The sequence below is a fragment of the Mastigoproctus giganteus genome, chromosome 6 (genome assembly GCF_048544385.1).
Source record: "Mastigoproctus giganteus isolate SK-2022 chromosome 6, ASM4854438v1, whole genome shotgun sequence".
In the NCBI taxonomy this organism is placed as follows: domain Eukaryota; kingdom Metazoa; phylum Arthropoda; class Arachnida; order Uropygi; family Thelyphonidae; genus Mastigoproctus; species Mastigoproctus giganteus.
Window position 1 is genome coordinate 181,255,756 of NC_143580.1, and position 25,453 is coordinate 181,281,208.

The 25,453-nt window shown below is 36.6% G+C and overlaps 1 protein-coding gene across 1 annotated transcript in view; it reads right to left on the minus strand.

Moving 5' to 3' along the window:
* Positions 1-25,453, minus strand: part of pug (pug C-1-tetrahydrofolate synthase, cytoplasmic) — a 329,380-nt gene that overhangs the window by 278,310 nt on the left and 25,617 nt on the right. Inside the window, exons 3-4 of the mRNA XM_090376599.1 lie at positions 18,268-18,381; positions 15,316-15,375 (exon numbers count right to left, since the gene is read on the minus strand). Of these exons, the coding sequence (XP_090232725.1) occupies positions 15,316-15,375; positions 18,268-18,381 (174 nt within the window). The remainder of the gene's footprint in view (positions 1-15,315; positions 15,376-18,267; positions 18,382-25,453) is intronic.

Sequence of the window (25,453 nt, forward strand, 5' to 3'; positions counted from 1 at the left end):
CTTTATCCATTATATTTAAAAAACATTATGGGAATCCTCTCAAAACTTTACTAGACATATTGGACAGACAACTTGTGTGATCAAGACCCACTAATATTCATAAAATCAGACAAATGCTAAATTATTGTGATTTTCTCTTGTAGAGAATCTGCATCCTCATTTTGAATTAAAATTAATATTTTGAATTTAACAAAATAAAAATATGATAATAAATATAATAAATAAGAATTAAGAAATATTAAAATTTTGAAATATGATATTTTGAGTCAGGAAATCTCTTACCTGGGATATTTTTCAGGAATAACTGCATCCACGTAAGATGTAATCAGGATAGATGAAAATTATTTCTTTGAAAATTATTTCAAAGAAAATTATTTGAAATAATTTTCATCTATCCTGATTAAAGATGGAAGAACCTTGCAACAATACAAAGGAATAAAAACAAGCTTTAACCCTAAATCCATGCATGGTGAATAACTGAATGTATAACGGAAGAAGATTACCCAAAGCATGATGGGGGCTTTTCGTTTATACTATCTTCAAATGGGAAGTGAACACATGTCGAAGACAGTATATATAGCCCAGGCACATTTCATTTCTGTATTTCAAAAGAATGAAGTGGGGCTGGGGGTTAGTGAGTAAGTAGGCGAAAGGAAGAGAAGCAGGATAGAAGAAAAATTCCCACCTCCTCATATTTCACTAATAGTTTGGGAATTTGAAAAACTAGGGATTTTGAACAGCTTAAAGGTCATTTAGAGGAAAGAATATGAAAGTTTTCACTTAGAAATCTGGGTCCGTGACTACCCATCCTCATTAGTAGAGGTCCTGAATGAAGGAGCTGTTGTTATGTTTTGTTATTAAATTTGAACTTGTAGGATATTTGTTTTAGATCCCACTCCTCTGAAATTATTATTGGTCTGTGCATATTTATATCCGGCACCTCCATAGCCAGGTGGGCAGGAGCAGCAGTGTGTAGCACAAGCTTCTTGATTAGAATGGGGTTTGAGCCCGTGACCACCAAATACGGAAGATGCGGAAAGTCAGGGAATGACCACCGTATATCCCCTGAGCAATATGGCCTTAGTTGCTAATGCTCCTAAAAACCAAATAACAACAAGCTAGAAACCAGTGAAACTCTAGTAATAAGATCAACGAACAAGTCAATAAATATGCACAGACCAATGATAATTTCAGAGGAGTGGGATCTAAAACAAATATCCTACAAGTTCAAATTTAATTACAAAACATAACAACAGTCCTCCCCCCCCCCATTCAGGACCTCTACTAATGGGGACAGGTAGTCAGAGAAAGAATATTCTTTTCTCTAAATGACCTTTCGTTTTTCAAATTCCCAAACTATTAGTGAAATACAAGGGGGGTGGAAATTTTCCTTCTATCTTGCTTCTCTTCCTTTCGCCTACTTACTCATCCCCCCCCCTCCATGCTTTTGAAACATGGCAGTGGAACATGCTGGGCTATGTATATGGTCTTCAACATGTATTCACTTCCCCTTTGAAATGGTATAAATGAAAAGCCCCCCATCAAGCTTCTGGTAATCTTCTTCCATTATACTTTCAGTTATTCACCATGCATAGATTTAGGGTTAAAGCTTGTTTTTATTCCTTTTTCTTGTTGCAAGGTTCTTCCATCTTTAAGCAAATCTTTGAAATAATTTCCATCTATTGTGATTACATCTTACGTGGATGCAGTTATTCCTTAAAAATATCCCAGGTAAGAGATTTCCTGACTTAAAATATAATATTTCAAAATTTTAATATTTCTTAATTCATATTTATTATTCTATTTTTATTTTGTTAAATTCAAAATATTGATTTAAATATGAAATGAGGACATTGATTCTCTACAAGAGAAAATCACAATAATTTAGCATTTGTCTGATTTTACAAATACAGTAATACCCCGACTTACGCGAACTCGGAGTTACGCGGTTCTTGATTTTTTTCGTTTGGCAATGCTGCCGCCCACTATCTTCAAGGTCGTTTTTCATATGTTATCGATATACGGTGCGACGGCGGAGAATGAGAGCGAAAGATGAACAAAATTCAACTTTGCTGCTTTTATGTTTTTTATATCAGTGAAGGGGAAACACATTTCACCATAACGTAAAAACCAACACAATTCCAGCTATCGGTATAATCGCAAATGCAATTAGATCGAGTTTACTACCAGTTTATAACAGATTTCACTAGCAGAAACGCAACTGGAAATTGTTTTTATTGTTTTATGGTAGTAACCCCTAGAAATGTGAGGTGTTAATAGTGTATCTCTGCTTTTGTAGTGTTGTTTATTCAGCTGCTACATGCGCGCAGCTTTGTTTATGCGTATCAAGCGTGCCTCCTCGTTTTGTAATTGTGCTTTATTCCCTAAAAATGAGTAAAATACTTAATTAAAAGGTGTGAAAAGGAAGCGTCCTGGTGAAGACACTGCAGATTCAGAGACAAAAAGAAAAGCAATTATCGATAAACAGAGGCGGACCGGGTCAAAAATTCTTACCCTGGAAAATTTATAGTGGCGTCATACTATGGTTTATGGCCAAAATCACACTGGCCCACCGGGGTTTCCCCGGTAAGGCTTATGGCCAGTCCACCTCTGTGAACTTGTGAAACGCTTTGAGCGAAATGAAAGACCATGTGATATTGCACGTGCTACAGGCCTAAATGAAGCAACGGCGAAAAGCACATGACAATTGCAAACTTGACAGGTTGAAAATTGAAAAGGGCTCAATTGTAAAGGGCTTAAAAATTTAGAAAACATAGACTCCAACGAAGAACGCGTTATAGCTACAAAGCAAGGAATAAAAAAATTATTAGCTTGCTACGAAGAAATTCTGCGTGAAAAAAAAGAACGCGCTGTGTCGTCAGACGAATTTGTTAGATTTTATGAAGCCATCGAAATAACTTTTTTACGTAACTCATTTGTTTTTTTTTAATACATATTTTATATTAATATGTATAAAGAACTGCAATTTTATTAATATTTTTCTTCTAAACTAGTGTTTTTGTTAGTCCTTGGTCCCAATTAAGCAAAATTTATATGTATTTATATGCAAAGTTGTACCCTGACTTACGCGATTTTCGTCGGACCCACCTATCGCGTAACTTCGGGGTATTACTGTATTAGTTGGTCTCGATCACACAAGTTGTCTGTCCAACATGAAACTTTATCCAATGGGAGTTGAGTTGTTATGTGCAAAATGATGGAAAATGTGATGACAACAGGTGTTTATGCATGTGTGTGTGTGTGTGTGTGTGTGTGTGTGTGTGTGTGTGTGTGTGTGTGTGTGTGTGTGTGTGTGTGTGTGTGTGTGTGCACTTAAAAAATTATAATACATCAAATTGGAAATAAAAACATATGTCACAACTTGCAGGTCTTTGACAGTTGCAAAACAATGGTCTAAAAAAAAACAGACTTAAATGCTTTGTGCATCTATCTACTGTGCAAAACAGAAATGGTTATTTTGGTGAGTGGATTTTTTTTTTTTTTTTTTTTTTTTTATGTGAACCCCAAACACGAGAGGTATTAGAACCTATAGTACTTAGTACCGTGCTTGGGTTGGAGGTTGAGAAGACGAAAGAAGATATTTGTTGACATTGGACTTGAACTTCTGTAGATTGTAATTTTCAGGAAATACGTATGAAGGAAGGTTGTTCCAGAAAACGGCAGTTGAATGAATAAATGAGGAAGATGAAAAGTTGGTTCTGTGGGTTTGAAGTTGGACAGTAAATGGATGTTGGCTGGTGGCGGCACGTGTTCGGACTGTTTTGAAAGAGAGAGCGGGAATTATAGAAGCCAATTCAGAAGAACAGTGCCCATGGAAATATCTGTAGAAGAGGCATGCAGCAGAAACAGTACGTCTATGAGAAAGCGAGTGGAGAGACTCTGTTAGAGATGAATCATTAATTAACCTAACTGCCCTCTTCTGAATGGAATCAAGAAGCCTGAGAGAGGTTTTGGGGGCACCACCCCAAATGTGGGAACAATATTCCATGGCAGGGCGGATTTGCGATTTATACAGAGTGAGCAGCTGTTTGGAAGAAAAGTAACGCCGAGAGCGAAAGAGAAAACCAAGTTTTTTAGATGCAGAGGAAGCAATATTTGTAATGTGCTTGTGCCAAGAGAGATTAGAAGTCAGGGTAATCCCCAAAAGAGATATATCCTTTTGCCTAGAAATTGGAGTGTCACTAAAGATAAGCATAGGAGCAGAAGAATCCTTTTTGCGAGATATAAGACAAGACTGAGTTTTAGAAGGGTTGAAATCAACTAAGTTGTCTTTGCCTCACTGGAGAATTACCTGAAGATCGGCATTTAAGGAATTGGTAGCAGATTTTCGAGAAGTTGAAGCTGATTGAGCAGGGCAAGGTTTCTCAAAATGGAAAGTTGAATGCAATGTGCTATCATCGGCAAAACTATGGATAGGATTTCCAGTCAATGGAAGAAGGTCATTGATATACAAGAGGAAAAGAGTGGGGGAAAGAACTGAACCTTGGGGGACACCGGCATTAGTGGAGAAGTTAGAAGACAGAGAGCCATCTACCATCACCCTCAGTGAGCGATCAGAGAGAAAACTGGATAACCAATTACTAAACACAGTTGGCAAACCATAAGATGGAAGCTTGTTTAGAAGACCTTTATGCCAAACACGATCGAAAGCCTTTGAGATGTCAAGAGCAACTGCTTGTGTTTCACCGAACCTTTCCATTGAAGTAGTCCATAAATGGGTAACATAAGCCAGAATATCACCAGTGGATCGACACCGACGGAATCCATACTGGCGATCGTTGATCAGACGGAAGGTTTCTAGGTAGTTTAAGAGTTGGCGGTTAATTGATTTCTCCATTACTTTAGAAAGAGTAGAAGTAATTGCAATGGGACGATAATTGGATGGGAGGGATTTGTCACCCTTTTTAGGAACTGGCTGGATATGAGCAAATTTCCAAGCAGAAGGAAAAACACCTTTGGAATAAGAAAATGAAAAAAGGCGGCAAAGAATAGGAGTAAGTTCAGGAGCACAGATTTTGAGAACAAGTGGAGAAATACCATCAGGACCTGGAGCTTTCTTAGCATCAAGATTCATCAAAATCCTTCTGATATCCTTTTGACGGAAGACCACAGGAGGCATTGAATGGACCGTGTTGGGAATGGTGGGAGGTGTTTTACCAAGTTCATTAATACATGAGCTGGAAGAAAAATGGGATGCTAGCAGGTCAGCTTTATCCTTGGCTGAAGTGACAACAGAACCATCTGGTTTGGTCAGAGGTGGAAGCAGAGATGGGCAAAAGTTGCGGCCAATAGCTTTGGCAAGAGACCAGAATGCTCGGCTACCATTAGGGCAAGAAGCAAGTTTTCTACTCTTAGCCTGTTCAAACTCTAGTTTGGACTGATTAATAACTGCTTTACAATTGTTGCGAGCTTTGGTGTAGGCAGAAAATGAAACTGAAGAATTAGAAACAAGCCAATTACGATATGCAACATTCTTCTCTTGAACAGCCTTAGCACATTTATTGGAAAACCAAGGTTTAGATAAAGGACGAGATTTTAAAGTGGAGTGTGGGATAAAGGATTCCATTCCTGCAAGAATAATTTCACTGACACGATCTGAGCAAATGTTGACATCAGAATTTTTGAAACAATGATCAGATCAAGGAAAAGAAGAAAAGAAATCTCTCAGGTCATCCCATTTTGCATTCTTTTAATGCCAAACAACACGAGGTTGGGAATAGCCATGAGATAAAAGCTCCATTGGAGAAGAGACAATCACCAAGTTGTGATCTGAAGTGCCTAAAGGACCACTCACTTTGACTGTGTACTTAGATGGGTTGTTTGTGAGAAAAAGATCAAGCGTGTTGGCTGTATGGTTAAGATTGTCTGGTATTGTAGGTAAATGAACAATCTGTGCAAGGTCATTAATAATTGCAAAAGCCTTAACATCTCGACCAGCTGGGTCGGTGTGACTAGAAAACGGAAGCCAGCTGGAGTTGTGAACATTAAAATCACCAAGGAAAATTACCTCACTGTTAGGAAAGTTGGACTGGAGAAAGTCAAGTTGCAACGAGAGGAAGTCAAAGTGCTCCAAGTGATTAGTGGAGTTGGGAGAACGGTAGAGACAACAGATGAATTTGACACAATGAGGTAGAGAGATTTTAAGCCAGAGAAGATCAAAGAGAGGAGATTCCAAATTGCCAAGTCTCTGACAGGGAATATCAGAACGGACATATGCACAAGTACCACCTTTGAGGCGAAAGGAATCATACAGCGAATAATTTGGGCATCTGAGATGAACAGTAGTTGAATCAACTGATAACTGAGATTCTGTCAGAAAAAGTACATGGGGTTTGGCAGACTGCAAGTGGAAATGGACATCGTTGAGATTAGAATTGAGACCACGTATATTTGTGAAATGAATTAGGAAATCCTTGGGAGGTTTAGATCTTTTCGCAGATAAGCTTGTTCTATTAGTTTGACAATTCATGGTGTATTCAATAGTAAGAAAAAGTGGGTGGGACATGCTGTATGAGGTAATGAAATTTTTGGATATGGCGTACATGTGGGAAGAATATACCCAGATCCTTGACATAACGTGGCCTCGACAATGCTCCCCGCATACACACTACTCGGACTCCCTCCAGTCACTATCTGGCAGAGTAGAGGTAGCAAGATTATACACTAGCTGATCCAGAAGCCTCCTAGAGAGTTACCAATAGGTTCGGTCCGGTGTACTAACTAGCGGCCGGCCTGCGAAAACCGTTTTAGAGCTGTACCCTCGAAATGTAAGGAATATTGGATCTCGCCACAACGTTCATCATAACCTCAAAAGTCATCAATCATACTGCATGATGGAAGAGATAGGGAAGGGTTGACCGGAACTTAGCTCTAGAGACTAAACATGGGTTCCACCACTTCAAGCCTCCAATAAGCAAAGTGGTGGTATTTCACCGGTTGATGAGAGTCATCTACCACCTAGTACTGCCTGGTAACATAGAGGGGCGGCATTCCTCCATGTGGTGTGGGCGCCACACCTCGACCCCTGCTTACGTTGGTTCACACCTGGGTGGTCACCCACCATGTGCTTGTGCATGGAGGTTATACCCAGGATTACTAACAGTCCCACCATCGTGAAGGTGCAAGCAGAGGATTTGGTTGTCACAGACCGTCCGGACTTCGCCGAAATTGGGTCCACTTGACTTGAGTGTCACCCGAATATCAGTTCCATCAGCGTTTTAGACTCCCAGGTAGCAAGTACAGCTTGTCTGGCATATCTGAGAGAATGTCTGTGACAACCTCAAGGACCAGGATTGTCCTGTTTGGAATTTGTTGTTTTCTGAACTCCAACTTGGTCATGATTATGCTGACATCAATAACAGATCTAATCGATCTTAGTTGACAAATCTGGAACTCTGGTTTTATTCAAGTTGGCTGCTCCTGTGCTGATCCTTGTTGTCTGCTAAAGTTCCATGGAACTGCAGGCTGTTGACATCACTGATGTGGCTATTTCACTGGCATTGTGAGGAGCACAGTTACCTGAAAACATGTGCAAGTTTTCTCATTCTTATGATTCTACTCCTTATATTCTTTAATAATGTGAGCTAGGTGGGAGGGAAGATGGACACTTTTCATGTGTTTCTATTGTTTGATCTGGGGCTAAGCTATATGGTTCAAACTTCTTTGAATTCTCTGCACTGGCCATTTATTTTTATGTGAAGGATTTTGGGACTTAATCTGATAGTTTTACTTATATGCTGCAGAATGCAAGGTCATTCTCTGACCTCCTCCCACACCACACAGGCTGGTGTGATCAGCATACTTTCTGATTAGGATGTTGATTAGTATACAGTGCAAATGCCCTATATAGTATTTACTATACTGGTAGTTAAATTCAGAGGCCAAATATTGGGCAAGCTATGAAGCCTTCAGGATTTACTAGCAATTCCTGTGTACAATGAACACTTTGGAACTGTGCCTTTTTGCTATCTCTGAGACATCTATCATTGTGTGATAGGGGAACATCAAAGTAGCCTCTCTTATCTCCTATCATCTGAGGAAAATGCTGTTTGTTCAAGGTTTGTATCATTATCAGGGAATTTTATGGGATACAGCTGTATTCTGCAGAATTTATATAACAATAAAAAAGAATGTTCAAGATTTGTATCATTATCAGAGAATTTGATGGGATACAGCTGTATAGAATTTATCTAACAATAAAGAAGAATGTACCAGAAAAACAGCAGACCATCTAAAAGATGGAGAAACTACCAAATGATAAAAGATCTGACCAAAGCAATTAACCTTGAATAGAAAAAAAAAAAAATTCTATCAAGAGACTACAGTTAAGATTAACTACTCAACTCATAAGCTTGTTAACCCCAACAATTCAAATGTCCTTTTCAGGAACATTATAGTCCACAAATCAGGTCTCTCCAATTGCTTCACAATTAGTGAAAAACAGCATCTGGAAAAAGCACTTGCCAATTAACTAATAACTTTCCTATTCAAAATTATCTCACCCTCCTTTTTAAAAATTCCAAAGATCTTGAAAATCTCTACCACAATATAAGGTTATATTATCAAGCATAAATCGAGTCAATAATGACTAATATTCCCCTCACAGACACCAAATCTAGCCTAGAAAAATACCTTAGAATGATCAATCTCTTTCAAACTTTCAAAATGGAAATAGGCCAGAGAGGCCTATTTCCAGTTTGAAAGAGAATTTTACTTGCAAAAGAGGGGACCAAACATGGGGATCCTCTTTTCCCCACTGCACACAAGAGGTTTTTGTGCCTAAGCTATGGGTTCAGCATGCAGATGATATTTATTTTCATCATTTGTCACAGCAAGGAGCAAGGAGTCATCGTCATAGCAAGGAGTCATTAGGTGCATTTCATTACTATATCAATATACATCATAATATGTTCATCTTTGAAGTGGAGGAAAACAAAACTTTCCCCTTTTCACATTAGTGTGTCTATACATTTATGAGTATCACTGGAGAATCTCATTTCCAAGGTATACCAGAAAACCGATGGCCAAAGGCACCCTTCCACACTACAGATCTGTCTATCTGCCTAGTGTCAAAGGATACTTGAAACCTCCTCCCAGGAGTTAGGCTCCAAGCTTAAAACTCTCAAAAAAATTCTACAGGACAATGGGTAATAGTGAATTGTTCAATAGAATAAATCAAACACCTTAAGCAAGTACAACAACTCCATCTCACCCTCCTGGAAATAGGGGAGCAGGATAGGGCCACCTTCACATTCTCATGTTGCATAGGAATAGGAGAGATTGTCTCAAGGATAGAAAGAGAGCACAACTCCCAGATGTTCTTCACTGGAAAAGAAAACTCAAGTAGACTGTGAAGGTCTTGGAGTACCCTACTTTTAATAGATTTGTCTTCATCTTCATCACAGTGTACAAAGAAATGGTTGGGTGGTTCAGGAATAGGTAGTACTTCACCGTGAGGCACAGGACAAATTGTAGATGGCATATTTGGGTAGTCACTGTCTGCTTTTTCTTTGTTGTCATCCTTTTCTTAGGAGGCACTATATAGAAGTGACAGTCTGTGACTTGATTTGTTGGCTCCATCATATCATGGGCACTGCAAAAGGCATAAAACATCCCTTTTAATTCACCCAGACATTGAGTTTTAATGAACAGGTAGTGCAGCATATGTGTGGAGCCGAGTTCTTGTCCTGGTCACCTACTTTACACTCAAAGTACAAGAAGTAGGCCTTTTTTATGGCTCAAGTTAAGGGACGCTTTCTTGAAGCTAACATGACTTCACCACATATGTAACAGAATTCATTCGGACTATTCACACAATCACAGGTCGTGTTAATCTTACATGACACAAATACTGGGTAAAATGTAAAAATCTCGCAGAGAACAATCATTAACTGAGAACAAATCACCCAGTACCTAGCCGTATTTGAGGATTACTGCAACAGAGTTGAAGATGCATTTGAGACAACAACTTATCATGTGATGTAGAGTGACAAGACAGTTGCCTATCATGTGGTGGTACTGAAACTGCAGTGTTACTATGCTTTTTGCTGAGTTGATAATGTAGAGTAACTTGCTAATATGAGATCCCAACAGTAATTTGAAAACAAGAGCCAATTGACAAATTTTAATGTGATTTTCATGTTCAGCAGCAAAAATTAGTAAAGATTGGGTATTTTAGTTTTTGTAACATTTTATATGTTGACCCAGTGTAATCTATTAAGGTTTGGGAAAAATATATTTTTCCCAAACCAGAAGTAAGCTGTTGGATTAGCATGGTAGCAGTAATGCTGCCAGTGATGAAAGAATGTAGTGGATTTTTTCCATAACTCTGTATAGGCACATAATAACTGAAGCATATGCATACACTTATTGTTCAAGAGATTGCCATGTACTTTCTGAATAGTTTTGCATTGTCTGTAATTGTCGTTTCTGAACTGTCTGTAAAAACTGATCTCTCTCCTAATTGGAAGTCCGCTGTAATGGCATCTTTATTAGCTGCTTTTTTAAAATAAATAAATACTCTTTATTGTACAACAAGATAGATACTGTACTACAAGCATTTCATCACTAGTAGTTTTCTTTTTATTAGTGGTTTTAGAGCCTGTTTCATTTCCTCTGTTTTGACTGGTAGGATAACACAGGGTTTTTTGATGTCAGCTTCTTGATTCTAACAAGTCTGAGTGAGACTGCATAAACACTGCAACTTGTATAAAGCTCTCTACAGAAGTTCTAATTTCTCCACCAAAGTTTTGTCCAAAAAAAAAAAAAAAAAGAGGGATTTCAATCCTTATTCTTCAACTTGATCATCTGATATGTGCCAACACCTAGTCTTCTCAATCTGTTTGTTAATAATTTCTCACATTTCTTCTCTTATCTTTTTCCTAGAAACTTTGAAAAATTTTGCATATACAGTTTTCTTTCTGGTACTGCTCTTTTCATTTTTCTTCTCTGTTTCATCACTTTAATGGTCTTTCTAGCAAGATGGAGCAAAGACCACATACAAATAATGCATTTCTTCATTTTGTGAAGTAATATTTTAATAATAGGATCATCTCTAATTGATATCCTGGACAATATGGCATTGGATGGTCTTTGCCAACACACATGCTGGATGGGAATTCCCTGAGGGGATTCCCAAAGGCCAATATATATAGAAATAATTCACATACCATTGAAGAATTTAAAGATGAAATCACAGCTGCTGTTAAAGAAAACTCTGAAGAAATGCTGACTGAAATTATAAATTTCAATTGACATTGGTGAATATCTTGAATGTACCGCTACTACATGCTGACTATGTCAAGTATGATATCATGCTACAGTATACTTACTGGTTTGTTCAGCCTGTCATTCCCTACTGCACTGAAACTTGGACATCTGAAAAAACAACACTAAAAACTATCACTGGATATTGACTATTTCAGTGGATCCTATACAAATATAATTTTCTTCCATTCATATACAATTCACAGATAACAGAAGTACTGAACTTCAGAAAATTTTCAGAATGAATCTTTGCCCTCCACTTACTTCCAACAGTAAAAATGATGGTAAGCAAAATAATTGTCCAGTTTTTGGCAACTGTGCCACTGGAGAATTCCCCCCCTACACACACTTCATAAGAGCCCTCCCTACTGTACAGTACATCACATGGAGGCTCAGAAAAGTTGACAGGCTCTTGCAAAAGGAAATCTTCTTCAAGAGGAGTGTTTCCATTTACAATGGGTTTCCTAAGTCTACAAGTTATTTTTTGGTAGGAATTTTTCCCTGCCACAAATGTATTTCAAGGTGTCTTGGTCAGTTAAACCTCAGGAGATGTCATGCCCTCCCGTACTCCATCCATCCATGTCCTCCAAGGTCTTCCTCTTCTCCTTCTTCCTTGAGGTATCCATTCCAGGATTGCCTTTGGATATCTGGTTCCTTGCATCTGTTTTACATGTCCATACCATGTTAAATGCTTTTTTTCTATAGTAGCAATAATATTCTTTTTCATTTCCATTTTTTCTCTTATGTCTTCATCCCATTTTCTGTGTTTTCTAGAAGTTCTTGCTGAGCATCTTCAAAAATGCATCTCTGTGGAGAGCAATTTGTTTCTCCCTCGCCTATTAAAAGTCCAGGTTTCCGCTCCATACAATAAAAGACTGTACAATTGTTTGAAATATAAGTTTCTTTGTTTTATTTAGAATATTTCTGCTCCACAGAACAGAATTTAGCATGCCTCTAGCCTTTCTGCTGTTTGTAATTCTCTTATTGATCTCTTCTTGGAATGAGCCATCGCTTTGTAAGATTGATCCCAAATATTTGAATTTATTGACTTGTTTGATTTGAAAACCTTCAATATTTAGAATGTGTCCTGATCCTTTTAGACCCCATTATTTATATTCTTCAAGCAATTTCTTCTTTTCAACATAAACTTTCCTGTATGCACCATTCCTTTCACTCAGCCATTTCTGATATGCAAGTTTCTTTTTCTCTACAGCAGCTCTTACTTTCTATGTAATTTAGAGCTTTTTTCTGTCCTTGGCTCTTCTTTTCACCTAGCATTTCATGAACTATTTTTTTTACAATATTTTTTAAATATTCATAAATGTCTTCAGTACTACCTTCTATCTCTATGTTAATTGCAGCATCCAATCTCCAGGTGGAGTTGTTTCTAATGCTGTCATCCTGAAGTAGTTAAATGTTAAATTGATCCATTTATGAAATTTCTCCTTCCCTGCATAGTTTGTTGTAAACTCTTATTTTCTTAATCCAGTTCCACCTCAGTGTTTGTTTTAGCAAGAAAATGGTCAGACTGCATTCGACTCCTCTATAAACTCTGACATCTTTCAATACGCATGTCCCCGATTGTTTTGAAATAGTGTAATCTATAACTGATCTAATTTGTCTTGTCTCCTGCAACCAAGTATATTTATAGATATCCTTGTATTGGAAAAACGTGTTGTTTATGAAATGACTGAGGATTCAGCTGATGCGAGGAAAGCATGATATTGTGTACTAAGCAGATCCAAATTCCACAGCTGGGAGAAAAAATAAATAAATAATAAAAATAACTGACTGATTAATGTATTTTTCTTCTTTGAAATTAACTATAAATAACTATTCCTTATAATCATATGTTACACCTACTTTTATGGATATTACATGAGTCATCAATGTAACTAGAAATTACTACCGATTGCACTAATGTTATATGAGATTCTACCAAAATATTCCCGAAATTTGAATGTTGCATAGGCACTACATCTAGTACGGACTTGTGGTAAGACTGCATGCATTTTGTGAATCAATGTGGCATTGGGCTGGATAGAGTCATTAAATATTTATGCGCAGTTCTTTGGTGGTGTGTTTCGCGTAGTTTGCAATTGTTGTAATGGCTAATGTGAGAGAGCAATATATTTTCATAAAGTTTTGTTTCCTTCTTGACGATATAGCAGCAGAAATCCATAAGAAGTTGAAACAAGTTTTTGGTGACAATGCTTTAGGCTAGACGCAGATCTACTACTGGTTTGACTGTTTTAAAAAAGGTCGAATGTCAGTTGATGACAACGATCGCTCTGGGCGTCCATCATCGAGCACCAACTAGGAAAATGTCGCAAGAGTTCGGGTGGCGATCTGTGAAGACCACGGGCGGACCATCCATGACATTTTTGGCATTATAGGGCTATCTGTGGCACATGTCAGCAGATTTTGTCAGATAAGTTGAACATTAGAAGGATTGTGGCCAAGTTCGTGCCATGGTTACTGAGTGCAGACCAAAAGCAGCATCAAATGGAAGTTAGCAGAGATCTTCAAGAACGGGCCAGGAGTGATCAAAACTTCCTTTCTACAGTCGTCACTAGTGATAAGAGTTGGGTATATGGGTATGACCCAGAAACCAACCAATAATCATCCTGGTGGAAGAGCCCATCTTCGTCCCAACCGAAGAAAGCCCAACAAGTGAGGAGCAATGTGAAGTCCATGCTGATCTGTTTTTTGGACATCGGGATTATCCATAAGGAATCTGTCCTTCCTGGCCAGACCGTCAATGCAAAGTTCTACTATAATGTCCTCAGGTGGTTAAGGGAAGCCGTCAGGAGGGAAACTCCAGAACTGGGACACACAAAGAACTGTGTCCTTCATCATGACAATGTGCCAGTCAACACATCTCTCACTGTGGCACAGTTTTTGGCATCCAACAACACGACAATCGTCCCCATCCCTTTATTCACCAGACTTAGCCCTCTGTGACTTCTTCCTCTTCCCAAGAATGAAAATCAAGCCGAAGGGTCGAAGATTTGACAGTATAAAGGATATACAAACTGAATCGCAAGCAGTGCTGAACATTATGATGAAGAAGGACTTTCAGGATGCATTCAAATCACACGAGAAGTGCTGGAATCAGTGTTTATGCTCTCAAGGGGACTACTTTGAAGGTAACGGTGGGGAATAAGACCCACAATGAGTCTAATTCATTTTATAAATACATTTCAGGAACTTTTGGGTAGCACTCTGTATAATCAGTGATCACTGAATTATGACCACTCCAACCGTAATGGACAAGGCCACATGACTCACAGTATAAAAAGCTAAACAACTTTGTACACTAGAGCAGTGGTAACTTGTATATTGTTGTGCAAATCAAAGTGATAAAGTAGCAGTTATGGACCGTAAAGATATCACGGAGTTTCAAAAGGGCATAACTATGGGAGCTGGTGCTTCCATATTGGAAACTGCATGTCAGTTGCTAATGGCCCAATGAGGTTAAGGTGTACAAAGATTGGTGTTGAACGCTATTGTTTGCACAACTAAAGTCAAACCACCTCCTGGTTGATTGGCCTCCAAATTTGCCTGACCTCAATCCAAATGAACACCTGAGGGTTGTTTTGGAATGGGAAAAGCGGCATTTGGACATACAATCATCATCTATTCTGACACTGTAGAAAGCCTGCAGGCAGCTGCACATTCCTACAGATGTCTTCAGACTTCTGGTGGAGTCAATACCTAGGCAAATAGTGCCTATTATCCATGCAAATGGTGGCCCAATACAGTATTAAGTAGGCTGCCATAATTCAGCGATCACTTAATGTATAATAAATATGTTTTTGGTTGAAAATAAACTCCCATATTTTACATGTTTAGTGACACTAAACTCAGATTCCAGCATGATACATCAAAAAATATAGGCATTCAAAATCGTTGCATGTTTTCTTAATGACTCATTATAACATAAAAGTAGTATGTTACTTAAAAAAGAAAAAGATATCTGTTTCATCACACATTAGTCAATAATATTTTGTTCATGAAAAATATTACCTGCACACTTATTCCATGAACCTCCAGGTCACTATTTAACTTTTGAATTTCTTGAATTATCTGTAAGTAATCAAGACGTTCAGACAGTTTATTGCTAAAAATTTCCAACTTGCATTAAAATTAATGCTTATTGTTGTTGTTGTTGTTATTTGGTTTTTAGGAGCATTAGCAACTAAGGCCATATTGCTCCGGGATATACGGTGGTCATTCCATGACCTTTCCGCATTCTCCATATTTGGTGGTGACGGGCTCGAACCCCGGTCTAATCAAGAAGCGTGTGCTACGCACTGCTGCTCCTTCCCACCTGGCTACGGAGGCGCCTAAAATTAATGCAAGTATAGCCGAATGAAAAGATCTGAAATTTTTATTTCAACAAGGGACAATTTTTTACCCCTTTAACTTAAAATTAAGGCAAAAGATTTCATCCAGCTAAACTTGTATTACAATAATAATAAATATCAGTTTATTGGTCTCAGTCACTGATATATGTAAACAACAGGTTGTAGCTACATATAGACAGATTGCATAGATCTGCCCTGGATGGCATTTGGGCAAATGGGCTAAAAGACAATTTAAACAGGGGGGAAAATTTATTATAAATAATAACATTACTAGAGCTAATCATTAACAAATAGTCAATATATATTTACACAAATATGCATCACAACTGTAGAAAATAACTAGTCATGACAATTATGGCCCTGGCCACAGGGTGATTTATATTAGAAACCAAATGGAATTAAAGACTTAGAATAACTGAATTTATAATTTATTTTAAAATTTTTATGACAATTGTATCAATTATTATAAAAACCTCTCTTTTTTTATAAAGTACTATTTATGGATAATAATTTAATAATTATTTTTTATAATTTAATTAATTTGAAAATATACAGAAATAAATTAATATAATTTAATTATTTTTATGAAAACAAAGGTTCATTTCTGATATTTGACCACAGGCACCAAAATTCTGATATTTGACCACAGGCACCACAGACCTCTGAGTAGAAGTGTAGTTTGAATAAGTTTAAAGAAAAATTAGACAAATAAGTAGACAAATTAGACAAATGAAGCAGGTAGGCTTTTTTTTTTGCTACTCATTTTGCCACTACTAATACTAAACTATGGCTTTCAATTCAGTTCTCCATTCCTACACTACATTCAATTAAACGTAGATTGCAAAATTTTCAGGTATGAAATTGTGTATTTTTAACTATGCACAGGCATTTCATGTGTGTGTGTGTGTCTCATATATCAGTTTGTGAATGCATTTTGGAGAAATTTAAATGTAATTTTTTTCCCTCCTGATTTCTGGCTTTATTGCTAGTGACATGATGAGTGTGACTCATGACTTGTAAAGGTTCTGAGCCGAATTTAACATTGGCCTTCTCCAGCAGAATATTGCAAAATATTCTTTTTTTCCTTTATGCTATCTGTCTTAACCACTTTCTTTTATTTATTTATTTCATATATTTGTTTTATACATATTCCTGTTTAGGTATTCAGTACAAATTTTATTTTGACGTTAACTCTGAAAAATTTTTTTTGCAAGAATTTGTTAATTTTTAATTATATCTGTCCTACCTTTTTCCTCTTTATGTTTGGCTTGCTAGCAACCACCACCATGTCTTCCACCATCACCATCTGACCTGTCAAATTTTCGCTTTCCTTTTTACTCTTTCCCCTTCAATTACCCTTTAATTTCCTTGCTTCACCTCCACCTCTCTCTCTCTCTCTCTCTCTCTGTTCTATTTTTTTAAAACTCTCCTTCCCTCCCTTTCCATTTTATGACAGTAAAAAACAACCATTCTTGAAAATAGATAGTCCAAGGACTGTTAGGCATTTTATATCTACCCATTACTAAAAGATGATAAAAAAATAAGTGGAATGAACTATTTTATATAATGAAGCAGGGATGAAGGTAAAGAAAGCCTGCACGAGAAGCACGCAAAAGTTCGATGAAATTTACCAGTAAAAGTACTTTGCTGTAACGGCATTTGTATTGTTGCTCGCTCAGTAAACATACAGCGGGTGTTATCGGTCAGGAGTAGAAATTGAAACCCTCCCGAAGTGGAAGGGGTAATCTGACCTTTTTTCTTTAGAATCACTGGTGGACTAGTGGATAAATTGTTTATTAAGAAAAAAAAAAGGCAAAGGAAGCCCACACAAGAAGCACGGCAAGCTTTGAAAAAGCTTGCCGGTGAAACTACGTTACGAACATTTTTCACGACGTCAGAACTTCCAATATGACTCTGTTCGTGATTCAATTAGTGATTCTAAAGAAAAAAGGTCAGCTAACCCCCCTCCACTTCGGGAGGGTTTCAAGCTCCCATGGGATTCAACTTCTACTCCAGACCGCAAACACCCACCATCTGTTTACCAAGCGAGCAACAATACAAATGCCGTTACGGCAAAGTACTTTTACTGGTAAATTTCATCAAACTTCTGCATGCTTCTCGTGCAGCCTTTCTTTACCTTAGCTGAAGCAGGAAGTACAGATGGAAATATAAAACATAACTAATAAGATTTTTAAAGTAATAGCTTATATGATTTTATAATTTGATAGTATGAACCAGAGCTATAATGCTCAACACGTTCTGCATTGATATCAATATTTGTAAAAGAATAAGAGAAGTTTACCTCAATATGATACGTAGAACACTTACATATTTTCAATTTTTTAATTGTTTTAGTTTTAATTTCTGGAGAGTATCATATGGAAGTGTTCTACATATCATATTGAGGTAAACTTCTCTTATTCTTTTACAAATAATGATTTTATAATATATTCATTCATAAAGATAAAAGAACTTCAAATTTGGCATCCCACCTCCTTCTCTGACCTTTCTTTGTTGTGAACGCCCCCCCACTAAAAGTTATATCTGAGCCATCTGCTTCACTGTCCTGTATCACTGTGGCCCTTACTGATAAAAAGGAACTATAACTTACCATTGTCTCTGTAATATCTTTTGGGAGATTAATGTGTCTGACATTAACTCCTACTGCTGCAGCTGCTTGGATCTTCATTTTAATGCGGATGTCAGAATCTTCTCGTTCACCAATCTGTATTTATCAAAAGTAAAATGAAATTGAATTCATAATGAATATTTTATGAATAAAATATACAGGGATACCTCAAACAATAAATTTCATAAATTTCCTCAAGAAAATAAAAATTTACATTTATTATAACATCACTCATACAACTTTTATTTATTTATACATTAGAGCGTCGAAAATCCGAACATCAATAATTCAAAACATTAATAACGAGCCAGCATTTATTTAATTTTTTTATGCTGGTGCCATAAAATAATTGCAGTAAGTGTCAATTATTGTGATCACATTTGTTAACTGAATTCTGATTCTATTAAACAGCATTTCTAATAAGCAAAATTCGGAGGAATAATATCCACAGGCTATAAAAAATAAAAATATAAAGCACAATTTATACTTTTATTTCACCTTATCAATTAAATTGTACATGAAAATCGGTAGAATATTATTCACAGGTAAGTAAAATAAAAATAAATTTACACTTAGGTACATAGCTTAATTAATATACATACGGTACTAACAAAACATAATACTTTGTAATCTGTTCATTGAATTTTTTTTTTTTTTTTTTTTTTGGGTTATAAAATATAAAACAGTAAAAAAAGAGAAGTGTCAATCAATAACAAAAACATGGCATGCAGAAATTTCAACTAACAGAATACACGCAAATGAGATATGGAATAAAATGTTTACAAAGTTTAGATATAGGAATGAAGAGATTCTGAACATTTACAGAGTTTATTTTACCGTACTGAAATTATGGTCTTCTTTTAAAAGGAAGCAGAAATTTTTAACAATTAAATTGAAGATTGAGATTTTCAACAGACTTTCAAAGGGAGAAAGCAAGTCTTCATAAGCAAGATTTTACTAGATTGGAAAGTCAACTGCAACAGAAATTAAAAACAAAAGGAACAAATTTTAAAGTTCACATCAAACTTGATTCAGATGATGGTGCAAAAAAAAAAAAAAAAACTATGAGAACAGCTAATGACCCATTTCTCAAAGACGCTGTCTGTTGTTGTTATTGGATTCTGGGAGCATCAGCAACTAAGGCCATATTGTTCCGTGCATACTGCCTGTAAATTGTGTGTTCTGTGGTCGAGAGGATGCAAAGAAAAACAGCAAACAGTTCTTTACTTATGTAAACTCTACAAGGAAGGGGATGAATCAGGTTGGTCCACTTGATATCGATGGTTCAACTGTTGACGATCCTGCTCAGGTAGTTAACAAACTGAATGAGTATTTTGCATCTACATTTACACATGAGGAGTTATTCAGGGAGGAGAATGCCAGAGGTGTATTAAACTATGGTAGTGAGACAAATTATTATTTAATAACTGAGAGCAAACTGGAGGAGAAATTGTTGAAGATAAACATAAAAAAACACCTGGGGTGGATGAGATCTATCCAGATATATTAAGGGAGCAGCAAAGGAAGTAAGCAAACCCTTAGCCATAATTATAAGAGCTTCCTTGGACTCAGGGGAAGTACCCATGGACTGGAGATGTGCAGATGTGACCTCAATTCACAAAGGAGGATCAAAGGATGACACAAGTAATTACAGACCTGTTAGTTTAACTCCTGTTCCGGGGAAATTACTGGTTAAAGAAGCACTGCGGGATCATCTAGACAACACTTTGGTTATAGTTCGAACACAGCATGGGTCTGTTAAGGGGAAGACTTGTCTGACCAATTTGATTGGATACTATGTGGTCACAAAGGAACTGGATGCAAAAAATAATTTTGATATCATATATTTGGATCTTAGGAAAGCTTTTGATACTGTTGCACATGGAAGACTACTGTACAAATTGGAGTAGTATGGCATTAAGGGCAAAATCCTACTAAGGATAAAGGGATGGTTGAGTGGGAGAAGACAGAGAGTGGTAATCAATGGACACTGATCTTCATGGACTAATGTTATTAGTGGATGGTTCAGTGTTGGGTCCATTGTTGTTTTCTGTATTTATTACTGATACTGATGAAGGTATATCAGGCTTAATGTGTAAGTTTGCAGATGATACGAAGGTTGGCACGGTTGTTAATGACACTAATGACAGTACACCACTGCAAGAGAATCTAGAAATGTTGAGCAGATGGGCTGAGAGGTGGAAACTGAAGTTTAACATTGACAAATGTGTGGTACTACACTGAGGGTGGTAGAGAATGAAAAGGACCTGGGGGTAATTGTGCAGTCACATATGAAGTTTTCTGAGCAGTGTAGACAGTCTGCAAGAGTAGCTTATGGTGTCTTATCAATGATATAGAGGAAGTTTTCTAGCAGGGATAAGGAAGTGATTATCCCCTTGTACAAGGCAATGATCAAGCCACACCTTGAGTATTGTGTACAGGTCTGGAGGCCTTATTTTAGGCAGAATGTAGAGCTGCTGGAATGAGTACAGAGACGAGCAACAAGCTGAATACTTTCCAACTTAACTGCTATTGCTGAAAAGAGTGAGAGATCTGGCAACAAAGAAACAAAGTTCAAAAATGGTGCAGCAAAAAATAAGTAATTATTTTCGTTAAAGGCCTATACATATATGAAATGGCTGAAAGTTCAATTTGTTTCGTTACCTATCAATAAAAATACATAAGTACAACTTAGTGTTTTTATTTCTAAGTCTCCAGAACTGTAATTTTTATAAGTTCGAAAATCCAAACAAATCAGAAGTCTGAACTACCCTTGGTTCCAATTAGTTCGGATTATCGATGCTCCACTATACATTCATTCATTCATACTGATTTATCATTTGAATTTCAACACTCCAATCAAAAATGAACACGCTACTATGCATTTTGAAAAATTTCACTTGTGTTTTCTCAGAAAAGGGTATTTCTGAATTGTTTTCTAATGCCAATTTCAAAAATGACTTCTGTTTGTTTCCATAAAAGTCTTCTTCAAAAATCACAAAAGAAAATTTCATTTTTCACTAATTTTTATTAATTTTGGCAGAATTTATGCACTGAAATTATAACAAAATACTGCTTTTACCAGACTTTTATATTTAAATACATGTTGAAAACACTATTAAAAATGGCAGTGTGGCAAAAAAGGCCACTAAACCTCACCTCTCATTTTAAAACCTGATCTACAATGCATCAAATTTTCGTTTCTTTGATTTTCTGGCAGGTCCTTCTACTTTACAGTCCCTCTTCAGCATTCAGCAATAGTCAACCATCATGTTGACATTCCATCTCCTCTGGTATCCCATCTCCATGTCTTTAATGTCCTGGCGAAACCTTTCACCCTGTTCTTCGCTCTAACACTTGCTAGATTTTCTGGGAAGTAGTTGACATGGGAGTGTAAAAAATATACCTTAACACTTGTGTTGCAGCCCAGCTTCTTGAAGTTTGTTAACATATTTTCAATTATATTCTTGTAATCTGAATCCTTGTTTTTCCCTAAGAAGTTCTCAACAAAATGACCTGAAGCTAATCCATGCCTGTTTTTCTCTTTTATTCATAGTTCCCTCAAAATTTCAGTCCCTCATCAGTTTGCAAAATTGAGATCTGACAAAAATACCTTGTTTTAGCTCCTCTTGTGTGATCAATGGGAATTCAGTACAAAGGTAGTTTAAGCAGGAATCTTCCTCAGGTAAAACTTTCACAAACCATTTCTTCAAATCCAGTTTGATGTGCAAGAGTAGAAGGAGGATATTTTTGGGGTCTACCAGTGGTTTATGAACTATGGTCTTTGATCCAGGCAACAAACTGCCTCTCTTTGGCCAGAACTTGATATCCCAGTGCTTACTCCTTGTCCCACTCACACTGCAGAAATGGGGGAAACCCCTGGTGCTGTCAGACAACTAACACACTTGTCCCACTCACACAAAAAGCAAGGCATTTTTATGCAGCCAGATTGCTGTCCAAGTAACATGCCTATCACTTTAAAGTCAGCACAGGCCAACCAATGATGTCCTTCATACTTAATATTTGTCAACAACTTTAAGTTCTCATATGTTTCTTTTAAATGCACAGAGTGAGCTATTGGAATTTACTCATATTTATTTCCATTGTGGAGTAACACACCTTTGAGACTCCTCTTTGATGAGCCAATAAAAAGTCTCTACTGTATAGGAGTGTAACTAACTCCGAAATAGTTCATTAAGTCATTTATATTATTGCAAAAAACCATAGGACATCTTCAGAAAAGTAGGGCACTAGTTCTCATTCTCTGTGTCTGTACCATGAGAAAAATGTCCCATGTGCTAGAAGATTTTTGACTTAAGTCTACGGCGCCTCTGTAGCCAGGTGGGCAGGAGCAGCAGTGCGTAGCACACGCTTCTTGATTAGATTTGGGTTCGAGCCTATGACCACCAAATATGGAGGATGCAGGAAGGTCAGGGAATGACCACCGCATATCCCCGGAGCAATATGGCCTTAGTTGCTAATGCTCCTAAAAACCAAATAACAACAACAACAACAACTTAAGTCTAGAGATCTAGAACCAAGGAGTTCTAGATCTCTTACCAGATCATTAAGTTCATGCTCTGAAAACAGTTGAGGGCTAAAATCAATGTCTCCAGGCATACAGACTTCAGTTTCACTTTCAGGCTGCTACATTTTCCAATATAAGTAGAGCACATGGAATCAGCAGGTTATCTCCATGTGGGACCGATCTAATGGCAGAGGGAATATTAGGATGCACAATGCCCTTCTTACTCTTTGCATTGTATCCCCTCCATATTAACTAAGCAAAAGTAACAGTCATCACAGTGGTTTGTAGGCTCCCACCATATCATAGGAATTGCAAATGGCATAGCCTTATTTTTACCATTTTTCCACAGTCTCAATGCTTCAACACAGGTTCAGCAAACTTTATGTGGCGCCAATTGTTTATCTTGGTCACTGAGTTTCACTCCAAAATAAGCACAATACACTCACTTTTCAGCACAAGTTTGACAAATGACCTCAAAAATAAACTGAGCTGATACTGATAAACACTGTTGCATGGAGCTCTCAAGGTCAAGAAATAAATTACTGAAGACAGTGTTGCCAACATGTGAAGATTTAGTTCACAAATTCCCAGCATTTACACATAACTTAATACATTAAATTTTTCAACTCATAACATCAACTTAAGTGATTTGGGAAAAATAGTATGTGATAGAAAAAAAAATGAATAACATTTCTGAAATCGCCATAAAAAAAACCAAGTTAAAAACAGCTATTAGTCTACAAACATTGAAAACTATGTAGAGTATAGTTATCACTCAAAAATAGATTTTTATCAGGCAATTCATTGACATTTTCAAATGAAACTAACATTCCTATAAAAGTAATTTTTAACAAAGTGGGGAATTAAATGTTAAATCTTAAAAACAGTTCAAAAGCAGTTAGTACAATCATCTTGGAACACAGTTTGATGTATCCATAAGAAAATCACATTTTGTCTGTCCATTTTCCTTTTAGTTATTCTTTACATTGCTTATAACTCTTTTAGTTATTCTTTTACATTGATTATATAGCATTCTAAGTGCCATGTGTGGAAAAATATTCAAAGCCAGAATCTCAATGAACTAATTATATAAGATACAATAACCTCCAAAGAATAGTTTCTGTTCACTGAGGATATGAACTGAATGGTGCATGAAATGATTGATTCTTTTCGGGCCCAAAGAGTTAATATTAAAATCAGGGATTTTTTTTTAATGCACACTTTGAAAATATTTTAATTCTGAGACCTATGATTTCAATATGTGCAAGTTATATTGAAATTCAGAAACATTCCTGTTCCAAAAAAACTCTAAAGACACTTACAGTTGAAAAAAATTCTAAAAACTTGTGCAGCTGAAAAAGAAATTCCTTAATTGTTTCAGAGACCTACATTTCTAAACTTTCCTTAAAAACCATATTTTCACTAAAAAGGCCGCTGGTGTGTTCTTAATTGTGTCACAACATTAACTATACACCAATAACAGATTACTAAAACATTAAAAAATACATGACATATTATAGTGTATTAAACAATAAAACAAAAGAGAAATTCTCACTATTACACAGTCAGATTTTGACTTATTTTCTTTCAATATGCTACCGTATCTCATATATTTTATTTCATTTTGATAGTTTTAGTAATCCACTGCTCGGTGCTTGCTTAGCTGTGTTACAAAAAATGTTTTAAGTTCCTATATTTTGAATATTTTTACAATATAGTACTAGTCAACAAAATGAAACTTTTTTTTTTTTAATCAAGTACATATAAACACACTTTTCTAAATCAGTTTTGCATGCTAACTTCAAATATATTCTTGGTTTATTCCTAGCATGGGTAGTTTTTGTAATACAACTACTTATAATATCAGTGCAAGTTAATTAAGATTATTTCACTACATGATCTATGGTAGAATGCTGGTCCCATATGTATAGGAAACAGCAATATATTATGAACCTTTTTGCCTGCCTATTAACATATCAATGAGGTCACTGATGGTTTGTCAAACTCATACATCAGCATCAGAAGTATCAGTTTTGTATTGTTTCCATGTAATAGTATGTCTTCTTTAGGTAAATAGAGTGGGCAATGGGGATAGATAGCTTTAAGTTCTCATTATGCAAGAGAATAGCTTTTAGACTTCACTATGAGGCTTTGATGAAGAGGTGCCATGCAGATGTAATGTGTACTTGTAACAATTCTCTAAAATTTCCACTGATATCATGGCAATAGCAGAGCAGGCCATTTACTGAAAAGAATGCCAAAAATTGGTTTCTTTACTGATAGTGAGCAAGATGTTCTTAACCATGTGTTTTTGCTCTAGTCTCAAGGAAAGCAGTTCGGCTTTATCTTTGGTGAGGACTAGATCCCTAATGAGGTCATTCAACTCATCTTGAGTGAAAAGCTCTGGATTTGAAATCTCTTCATCAGGTGGACTGGCTGACATTTTGAGGTCTCCACCAATTGCATCATCATCATATTTCCATTTTGTCTTCTAAAGAATCTAATTCCTGCTGTGGTTGTTGTTGTTGTTGTTGTTGTTGTTATGGGGTTTTAAGTGCAATGGCTACTTAGGCCATATTGCACTTAGAAAAGTGGTTCATACTGCCTGTTTGTTTCTTGTAGAAGCAATTAGAAACGGCT